This window comes from Miscanthus floridulus, chromosome 15 (assembly GCF_019320115.1).
Source record: "Miscanthus floridulus cultivar M001 chromosome 15, ASM1932011v1, whole genome shotgun sequence".
NCBI classification, from domain to species: domain Eukaryota; kingdom Viridiplantae; phylum Streptophyta; class Magnoliopsida; order Poales; family Poaceae; genus Miscanthus; species Miscanthus floridulus.
In genome coordinates, this window is record NC_089594.1 from 60892948 (window position 1) to 60904309 (window position 11362).

At 37.9% G+C, this 11362-nt stretch overlaps 1 protein-coding gene across 2 annotated transcripts; it reads left to right on the forward strand.

Annotated features, from left to right (window-relative positions):
- The first annotated feature begins 6248 nt into the window (after positions 1–6248).
- LOC136509213 (uncharacterized) lies at positions 6249–10281 on the forward strand. Of its 2 annotated transcripts, none has more exons than XM_066504036.1 (5): positions 6249–6534; positions 7447–7544; positions 7637–7942; positions 8239–9664; positions 10069–10281. In XM_066504036.1, the coding sequence occupies exons 1-3, from the start codon at positions 6307–6309 to the stop codon at positions 7875–7877; spliced, it is 567 nt and encodes a 188-aa protein (XP_066360133.1). In that variant the 5' UTR covers positions 6249–6306; the 3' UTR covers positions 7878–7942; positions 8239–9664; positions 10069–10281. The 2 variants fall into 2 exon arrangements, with proteins under 2 accessions (XP_066360133.1, XP_066360134.1); XM_066504037.1 differs by having other exon boundaries at positions 9545–9664.
- The last annotated feature ends 1081 nt before the right edge of the window (positions 10282–11362 follow it).

An 11362-nucleotide genomic window follows, 5' to 3' on the forward strand; every position in this document is an offset into this window, starting at 1 on the left:
CCACCGAGGGGTATCCCACGATGGTAGATTTGTCGGTGGGGGTGCACATAATCAGGAACCAGATGGTGACACAAGGCGCAGAGACAACGATTTAGACAGGTTCGGGTCATCTAATAGATGTAATACCCTATGTCCTGTGTCTTTGGCGTATTGTATTAATTTGGATGACCAAGTAGCTTATTTAGTACTATACAATATCTTGCGGTGCACGCCGAGCAGCGCCATGCATGCCTTGATCTTGTGGGTTGGGCCACCTCTGATGGTGCGGCCCATGTCTTGTCTTGTGGATACTAGGGGCCATACCCCCATAGCTCTCCCTCTATGTTGCATTATCATCGAGCACCTAGCTCCGTCGAGCCGCCATGGATGCTGGCTAGCCGACGGCGAGGCTCGGCTAGGCACTACACCACCACTAGCATACACACTACACACCCGCATTCATGTACATGATGAAAACTAGTTAGAATAGGGCTCCTACACCCATCTACGCTGCACAGCACCACCATGGAAGCTCTGGCGAGCCGTCGCCACCACCACGGGAGTCTGTCGTCACCGGCAACCCCGCCCAGAGCTATGGCTTGGCTCCCCAAACATCGTTCACCCCTCTATCCTGTTCCAAGGCCTGAGGTCACTGGCATAATGAGCTTTGGTGAGCTCTCACCTCTCTCCCCTATTTTGATGCCACATCGGCCACCGCCGTCTAGTTGCCATCTCCTTCTTCCCCTCCTTCTCTCACTGCCAAGTGGGGACGAGCAGTAACGTCGTCCGCCCATTCCTCCCTCCGTCTCTCTCTCCGTTCTAGTGTGGGACTGAGGTAGGCCCACACTGTGGTGTTGAGTTAGGCTGACACATCGGCCCCACCTATCACACACACTAAGTCACACACAGCGCACAACACATTTAATTGCTAAGTGCACCCGGCTATTGCACACAAAAGGTTAAAAATACACTTTCCTAGCTTAGAAAAATTCTTAGAAAATTTGTAAATAAATTAGATGCGCCCTAGAATTTACCTATATAATTTTCACCTATTTTCTATACACCAAAAATGTATATAAAATTCCATTTAATTCCCAAACAATAATTCAAATTCTAAAATCGATAACTTCTTCATCCTAACTCCATTTCTCATTAAACCACTTCTAAAATTCTTCTAAAATCAAGATCTATTTGTTCCACCTAGTACCACCATATTGTTCTATACTTGTCTTTGGTTGTTTGTTTTGTGTTTCGTATTTAGCGGTAGATTATTTATTAAACGTTGACCGTCAGACGATGAGTATCAAGAGAGTGAGGACCCGGACTACATTGAAGATCCAAAAAGAGACAACAACGAAGGCAAGTCCTAGCTATCCCTTCCACCACCACCATACAATACCACCTCAACTATAAACCTCCACTTTCCATTAATATACTCAATATTATGTCCTCCTTTTTTGAATATATGGAATATAATGAATTATGAGCTCAATTAATATAATGTGAATATGGATGACATGATAAAGCATCTTGTGGTACTTTATGAGCTCTAAGATATGAATGAACTTGAGGATAATCACTGTGATGACATGAACAATAAAATGGTAAACCTAAACATGATACCGATAGGGGGCGAGTGAGGGGTAACACTACAAGGATTCACCTCTAATGCCACGCCACACGATTGCAACACCATTAATTTGGTTGCCATAGAGGGGTTGTATTGCAACCTTTTCATATAATGGTTGCAATATGTGCCTAAAATGCAACGAACTAAATGTGTTGTAAAATGTGTGGTTTGTCATTGCAATAGGCGTGTGCTACTGCAACCATTTTAGATTTGTGTTGCAATTAGTTGGTATTATTGCTATGACGCTTTGGAGTTGCATTAGTATTGATTTTCGTTGCAAATACTTGGTGTTATTACAACTACATTGGATTTGGTTGCTTTTGCTTGTAACTATTGCCATGGTTGTTCTTGTTGCAATAATCTTTAGTGGTCTTGCAATTGCTAGGTGGTTATTGCAACAAGAATTTTTAATAGATGCAATAGCATGTTCCTATTGCCATAGCTTTTTAGGGTTGTAATAATCTTCTGTGGTGTTGCAATTGTTAGGTATGTATTGCAACTACAATCCAAAACTGACGCAATATCATGTTACTATTGCCATTGTTTTTTAGTGTTGCGATAGACCAATGTGTTCATTGCAATGCAATGTTGTTGGTGACACTTTACAATACAAAGGAAAACAAACTCGTATAGAGAAATGACCAAAACTAAACAAACTCGTATGGAGAAATGACCAAAACTAAAATTGAGTTGATGACTTTTCATTTGAAATCAGTTACTATCGTAAAATTTTGTTTGAAGTTCTCATATACTAATCTTTAGCATGGCATATAAAAAATGACAAGAAAAATAGAAATAAAGTAACCACCAAGATTTGAACCTGCAACCACACTGCCACCTTTAAGAGGACAACACCACCCACACTACCACTAGACCACTTGCATGTTTGTGAAAGATCAAGTGTTTTATTTTATTTGTTATAGCAACTATGACTTGAGCTCCTAGGACATTAATTTTGAATTGTTCAAACAAAGTTGAATGGAGAAATGGCTAAAACCAAAGTTGTAGATCTTGACGAGTTCTACAACTTTCTTGTTGACAACTTTTTCATTTGAAATCATTTAGGGCCTATTTGGATGATGCCCTGGCGCCTGGCTGCCTGCCACGCAACACATCCTGGCCACAGGCACAAGAAATCAGACACCTGGCATTCTTGCCTAGCTTCTGAGTTGCCTGACAGTCATCATCCAAACAGGCCCTTAATGTCCCAAAATTCTTTTTAAAGTTCTCATATTTTAAAATTCAAATTGAGCACGACATGAAAACATGACAAGAAAAATCCATTTTAAATCATTTAATGTTCCAAAATTCTATTTGAAGTTTTCATATTTTGATATTCAAAATTTGCATGGTGTGGAAAAAATGACAAGAAAAATAAAAATAAAGCGCTAACAAAGAATTGAACTTGCAACCTCACCACCATCTTAAGAACACCCAAAATCAACCCTACTACCATTAGACCACTTGCACTTTTGTGAGAGATCTAGTGTTTTATTTTATTTGTTATAGAAACCATGACTTCATTTACCAGGAAATTAATTTTGAGTTATTCAAACAAAGTCAGATGGAGAAATGACCAAAACAAAAGTTGTAGATCTCGATGAGTTCTACAACTTTGTTGTTGACAACTTTTTCATTTGAAATCATTTAATATCCCAAAATTCTATTTGAAGTTCTCATATTTTGAAATTTAAATTTCGAATAGTTCAAATAAAGTCTGGTAGAGAAATGAACAAAACAAAAGTTTTAGATCTCTATGAGTTGTACAACTTTGCCGTTGATGACTTTTCCATTTGAATTTACTATCTCAAAATTTTATTTGAAGATCTTAGATTTTTAAATTCAAATTTTGAATTGTTCAAACAAACTCAAACGAAGAAACAACTAAAACAAAAGTTGTAGATCTCGATGAGTTCTAAAAACTTGAAGTTGATGACTTTTACATTCAAAATATTTAATATTGTAAAATTCTATTTAAAGTTTTCATATTTTAAAATTGAAATTTAGCATGGCATGAAAAATTTGACAAGAAAAATCCATTTGAAATTATTTAGTGTGCCAAAATTCTATTTGAAGTTTTCATATGTTGAAATTAAAATTTTGCATGACGTGAAAAAATAACAAGAAAAATGAAAATATAGCACCCACCAAAATTTGAACCTACAACCTCACCATTACCTAAAGAGGTAAACAACATCACCCTTACTACCATTAGACCACTAGCACTTATGCGAAAGATCTAGTGTGCTATTTTATTTGTTATAGAAACCATGACTTTTGCTATCAGGAAATTAATTTTGAATTATTCAAACAAAGTGGGTTGGGGAAATGACTAAAACAAAATTGTAGATCTCGATGAGTTTCACAACTTTGTTGTTGACGACTATTCAAAGTTCTCATATTTTGAAATTTAAATTTCAAATAGTTTGAGTCCGATGGAGAAATGACCAAAACAAATTTAAAGTCTATTTGAAGTTTTCATATCTTTAAATTCAGATATAGTATGGCATGGAAAAACCAAAAATAAAAATAAAAATGAGGAGAGTACCAAGATTTGAACCAAAAACATGACCATACCCTCATGAGACAGTAACACCACCACTGCCACTAGACTACTTGAATGTTTGTTAAAATCTCCTAATTTTTTTTGGAATGTTTATGGGCCAAAATACGTTGTTGTGTTGGTTTATAGAATTATCTGACCAAATTTAGTTATTATTGTGATTATTTGTTGAATTACCATAAAATAAATGAAATAATATCTAAACTTATTTAGAACAATCTGCAAACTTGAGTGACAACATGATTTTGATGTATAATAATTGCATAAAATTTTCAAATGATTTTAACAAAGCAGTTATACACATTGTTCATAAATGAACACATCTCACACATAGTTATATGACTAAGTGAGAGATGTTTCTGTTTGTCAAGGTGTATAGTCCCACTTTATTAAAATTGTTTGGAAATTTTATGGTATGCTCATGGACCCAAAATATGGCGTTGTGTCAATTTGTAGAATTACCTAGCCAAATTTAGTTATTAATGTAATTATTCATTGAATTACCATAGAATAAATGTAATAATGTCTTGGTGAGCAAATTCTACAAACTTGCATGACAACATGATTTTGGTGTATAATCACTGCATAAAATTTTTAAATGATTTTAACAAAGCGGTACTACACCTTGTTCGCAAATGGATACATCTCACACAAAGTTATATGACTAAGTGAGAGATGCTTCTATTTGCCAAGGATGCATAGTCCCACTTAATTAAAATTGCCTAGAATTTTTTTGGAGGCGGTCAACTTAGAATCTCTGCTTTGGAAAATGATTGACAAGGACAAGCTTGTGCCTATAGCCCTCCTCATCATTTATAAAGGCAACACTATAAAATGCTTGCATTTATTAATCTAGGGGTTTATCTCCCTAATTTTTTCTATAGTAGTGTTATCAACTATGCGATAACTAATTATAAAATTTTAAAAACTTCGAATACCAAATTAGATCCCTTAACTTAGGGACAAGTTTGTTTCTTACCAAACGTTGTCGCACCATAGCTTATGTGCGGCTCAGCTTGTTATCCTAGTGAGCTCGAAGTCTAGCTCATTTGGTTGGTGAGCTAGAAAAAAAAACATCATTGTTGTTGTCGGGTGACTTGCCGGTGCCTCAATGATAACTTGCGGACACAGAAGATGGTGCTCTTGGACTTCAACCTCGTCCATCCATCGATCTAACGAATTATGAGTATCTTATTCAGCACATGTGGTAACACATTTCCATGCCAAACTTTGCAACAATCTTGGATTCAATTTTGTTAGTTTCACTTATTATAGTAGTCGTGGACTTGTGTAAGGTTAGGTATGGCAAGATTAGGCACCAACGAAACACGCCTAACTGCTATTTCAAATTTAGATAGCACTTTTTACCGCATTTTAATTTGGATTTAAATATGAATCTGAATATTTTCAGATGAAACTATAAAAGTTTGAATTCACACTCAGATATTTACTTGATTTGCTTGATAGAAAGTATTAATTTAATTTAATTTAATTTGTTAAGCCTGATGAAATGCTTGGGTTGGATTTAGCTGTTTTGGAACAAGTTAGGTTGAATTTGTCGGATTGGGTGACTCCTGATCTTGCAAACATGGTAAGGTTAAATTTTAGTTACCAAGAATGTACACAAAAAAAATATACACGCTAGACGCTACATACATTAACTATTTTTTGCTTTATTGGCTATCTCGTGTAAATGCTAACACTAATTTATTTAACATAATCTATTTTCTTCTGGCTCCTGCCATTCTTTTCTCTATAGTAGTAATGTTAATTCAATTTATTAATTTATTTTTTATATTTTCTATCTCCCGCCGTTCTTTCCCTCCATATTTCTCCCATATTTTTGGTTTCATATATACGTTCTTTTCTCTCACATCACAGTTAATCTGATTTCCCACACCCCTTGCTATTTGTTGAGAACTCTAGTAGTGGCCCCACCTCTCATAGAGACTAGGTAGAGGGAACCGTGTAAAACAGCATGAAAATTGAAAACTGCCCCCTAATTGTGGATCTCGTCAACTTCCTTTTCTGTTTTCTGCCATCGCATAACTCCATACCTCCCATCTCCCACATCTTCCCTACTACGAACAGGTGCCCTACCTCGCTCGTATGCGCTGCCGCCGGTGCAGCAGCGATGCCGCACCCCCGCACCAGCGCCGCTGCTGCATCGCGCCGCCGCAGGACAGTACCCACGCGCCCCGCACCCTCACCAGTCTCTGTCACTGCCTCAAGAGGGCACCCTCGTTGGTCCCTATCACGGCATCAAGAGAACAGAGTTAGATCGATCCCCTCTTCCATGCAGCACAGTGACGATCTAGAACTTCTTGGCGGTCATGTCATCTGCGATCATTGTCGACAGAAGGTATGCGCCGTCTCCGACCACCTCCCTCAATCTGCTATGATCTCTAGCCATTTGTAGTCTTTTCGTCGTGGCCTGTCCATTTGTGTTGGATCGATTGTTTGGAGGAGCTAAAACCACTGCCTTTTCATCATGGTTAAGTACATTGTTTTCAACTGGCTTCTTTCTTTGTTTCTAAACTAAATCCGCTTTAGAAGTTTCCTGTTTTGGATCATTTCTCTGTTCAATTTTATCATCTATTTCAGACCATGTGCAAATTATGCCTATGGTTGTGTGCAAACTGTGCATGTGCATGTCATTGTTTGTGTTCAAATTATTTAATTAATCCCTCATTTGATCCCACAATAGGTTATTGGCAGGAAGTTTTTGCTCAAGAAAGTTTCATTGTTCAGATACATGATACATCTCAGTTTTAGATACCAATGTTTCCTCTACTTCTTTTCAAGTTTCTTACATGTGTTTCATTATAGAACAAAGAAATTTCAGTAGAGAATGATACTATATAACATTACAGGCTGTGGACCAGCAAATCTTCCAATTGCTGTCTTTTTTTGAGGAAAAAGACTGTGGGGGAGATCCCCATAGTGCCTCAAAATTCTATTAAAAACTTTTAAGGAGTGTTAGAATAAACTTACAACCGGTAATTAACTGAAAGCATCTAACCAAGCGCAGAAGGAGGGAGGACCGCAGGTCTCCTTTAAATCTAAGGGATTGAAGTTTACATTGATTTTTGAAATTCGAAAGCCAAGAACTAAAGCTGGGGTTCTTACCCTGGAAGATCTTGTCGTTCCTCACTTTCCAAATTTCCCAAGACGCTATCATTACCATATCCACAAAGAACGGCAGGCTAGAATTTGCTCTTGCTTGTGCTAGGCATGGAAGCAGACCAAGGTGTTCATCCCACTGAATTTGCAGGGCTTGCTAACATCTTCTGGAAAAGGTGCAGAAGAAAAGCAGGTGATCCAGATCCTCTACTACACGAAGAGGACAGAGGACGCAGAGATCGTCATCCTGTATGTTGCAGTGACGTCTTCTGAGCATGTCTTTTGTATTTAGTCTACCCACTAACACCAGCCAAGCAAAGAATTTTATTCTGGGGGTGCAGTTGGCTTTCCAGATCCAATTGTAGGCTGGGTGGGCCTCAGAGTTGGCAAATGCCAGTTTGTATAGTCGCTGAGAAGAGTAGCTGTTATTGCCCCAAATGTATCTCCAGGCGTCAATCTAAGATTCAGGTGGTGACTGGCCATACAAGAGTTGCTGAAGTTGCTCAAAATCATGGAATGCAGCTTGAGATAATGGTAGATGAAAGAGGTCCTCAAGATCTTCGACATTCAGCACATCCTTGACAGAAATTCTAGTATCCTTTGAAAAGGACAGCAACCTCGGGTACTCCAATTGCTCTCGTTACCAGGTACTCATTTTCTCAACAATAATATTTTTGGTACATGCATATTTTAAATTATTCAGTAACCTATATGTCCTGTTGAAACTTGTGTTTCTCTGATGTATAGCTAGGTGATCTATCATCTCAGATTAATGCTTATCTTTTTTTTTTTTTGAAACTGAAAGCTGAATGCTAATAAGGTACATGTGATGTCCAATTATTTCTTATCTCGTAGAGACAAGTTAGTGTGTCTCGTGTTATCTTTTTTTTCTCAATAAAAGCACTAAAATGCTTATCTATTTTTTTTGGTTTGAAAACCGGAGGCTGAATGCTATCAGGTACTTGTGATGTCCAGTTAGTGCTTGTCTTCCTGAGATGGGTCGTTGCCGGAGTAGAAGAGGTGGCAGCAGTTGTGCAGGCACAACAGGGTAAAAGCTTAGTGGAGTTCAGATCGCTTTTTTCGCTGCTCCTATTCTGTTCTTCTTCAGTTCACAGCAGGTCAACAGCAGTAGTGCAGGTGCAGCGGGGCTTGGGGATTTGTTATTCACGGTGCAGCAACTAGTTCAGACAGAAATAGATGCTTTTGTTTAGCGGCAGAGCACCTGGCTTGAGATAGATTCCGGTTCTATTAGAGCAGTTCAGTTATTCTTATCCTCAGCTCGTGCAGATAACATTCTTAAGAATGAGAGCAGCACGAAAATCTTCATGATAGAGAGAAGCAATCACAACTTGCCTAGTGCTTGTTTATTAGTTGATAATATAACATAATCCTTTGCTAGACCTCTAGAATGCCTTATTTAGTTCTTCCTTGCTTATATGTTTTCTGCACATGGATCGATAGTAGGGCATTTCAGTGCTTAGTTTCAGATAGTTGACAGTTTATGATCATCTGAAATGCCATCATGTACAGAAGCTAAAATAAACTAATAACTTTTGCAACTAGGCTTACTATTATTGGACTTATGTTTGACTATGTATTACTACTTCTGTTCTTTAACTAATTTGTTGCAATAGATGAGAAACTAATAACGCTAATGATGCCTTTTGGGCAATCCTGTTTGCTGGAGTTTGGATCCAGTTTGGTATACATCCTGAGTAACTTGAAAGTCCTAACTTGATCTTCATAGTCAACAATTTATGTAAGATTTTCATATACCATCTTATTCAAGCCATGAGATGTGTGTTTGTTCATTCTCGTGTAAACTTAAAAGATCATTGCACTAAATAAATAGGCAATGTAAATGCTTTCATATATATCTGTGTGCGTGTGTATGTCTGTTCATTGCTTCATTTCTTAATATAATTTCATCTTAACTAACCATTTAGATAGTACATAAGTGTTTTAAGAAGAAAATTTGGTCAGAACGTGACCTGCAGTTAGCTAATGCTTACAATCCTCTTTGTCAACGCTATAGGTCTTCAAATATATTCATGTTTAGGTTTGATTTGATAAACCCAACTATCTTCTTTGTTTAAATGAAACCTGCTAATTTCATCTTCCAGTGATGCTTGATTCTTAACAATCCCCATGATTATTGATTAAAAATCCAGTCCATAGTGTAGCAGCACAGTTCCAGCATCTTAACTGCAAGTGACTTAGAGTAAGTTTGAGGAGCCATGTTATACTAGGGAGGAAGTTCTGGGAAGGATGCCACCGCCCAGATCTGGTGGGGGAAGTCAGAATCCAGCACCTGCTCTGCAGGAGGCCGCTGCCATCATCATGGTCACAACTGGCAAGGAGCTTGATAGGTAAATCCGTGGCCCTATATGTATCTGTGGCTCTTTGATCTTCCCCAAAATAATTAATTCTAGATCAAAATATATTGATGCTTGTGCTCTTGTGGCTACATATTTTGATACTAGAAAACTGGATCACTTTGCTCTTTCTCATGATGAAAGACGGCTGCCAAAAATAATTAGCCAATGTTTGGAAAATGTTAAAAAAATGATTAGCCAAAGTGTTCTATTCGATAGTTTGATGCCTTAGCTTGTATTTGTTCCTGAACATATTGGCCCAAAACTAGTGAATAGCATATTACAATTAACTTGGTGGAATGCTAATAGCTTAATATTAGTTTTTGGTTTAATTCATCGTTATATCATTATATGCTTGCTTATTTCTGATTTTTATTTTCCTCTCATGCTTGCCACAGCTTGGTGGAACCTTGTCTCCTACAATATTTTTATGCAGGAGACTGACATGTCCGTGTGGTCATGCATGTGGAAGCACAATTGAAGCAGACATAGCTCATTAGATTTTGATGTGAAGTGTGTATCGGATACCTTATGTGTTTCAGCTGTGTGTGTGTCTAAGTTCATTTTGACATTGGATGGTTTAATGGATGTACAAACAAAGACCATTTTGATTTAATGGATGTCTGAATGCTTCATTCATTATTGTTCTAAAAAAATTAATGGTGTGCAAATATTGTTTGAGCTACCAAACAAAGCAGCATAATCATTTGGCATTGCAATATATGTTATAGCAACAAACAAACGGTGTGGTACAAACATTATAACAATGAAATAGTGCATGGCAATAGAGTCCCCAAACTATAGCAACACAACAGTAAGTGTGGCAAATAGGCTTCAACCTATCACAACTAAACATTGACCGTGGCAATAGAGGGTTCACCTATAACAACCACAACATTTAGCGTGGCAATAAAGAGTTCCACCTACAGCAACCAAATAATAAGTGTGGCAGTAGAGGTCGCACCTATAGCAACCAAAGATTTATCGTGGTAATAGAGGGTCCATCTATTTTAATGCTATTGATGCGTGGCAGTAAGGTCTATTGCAACACCTATTGTCATTGCTAGTGCATCTATTGCCACTCTTTGGATGTGTGGCAACAGGTATCTCTAGCAATGCCAGGTGTGTTGCAATAGTTACTATTGCAACACCCACAATGTTGCTTATACTATAGCTTGCAACACTCCATTGTGTTGCAACAACATTCCATTATGTTGCATAGGGGGAACCTATTGCAACACCAAAACGAACCATGGTGCAAACTTTAGACCACGGTTACTATGGCAACGCCTCCCAACCAAATTTTTGTGTTGTAATTTTGTCTATTGCAACCATTTTTGGTATATTGCAACAGTTTTAGGCCGTTGCATCAGGGGTAAATCCTTGTAACTTATGCGGTATAAGTTACTGTGGCAGGATCGCCTAGTGAAGATTCATATTGGGAGATACTGGCCTCGGTCATATAAGGACCAGTTCATAGGGCATCTCACCTAGTCAGACATCCATACCGCCACATGTCTATATGGGTAGAATAGATCTCACAACCCATTAGATAGAAGTATAGTTTCTACTAGGAGGCTGATCTTGGCAACAGAATATCAGGAGAAGACACAGATGCTAAGTGATCTTCCGTGGTCCGGTTGGCGTGGTTGCTAAGTGATCCTCCATGTAAAGCCCCTTGATTTGGCCATG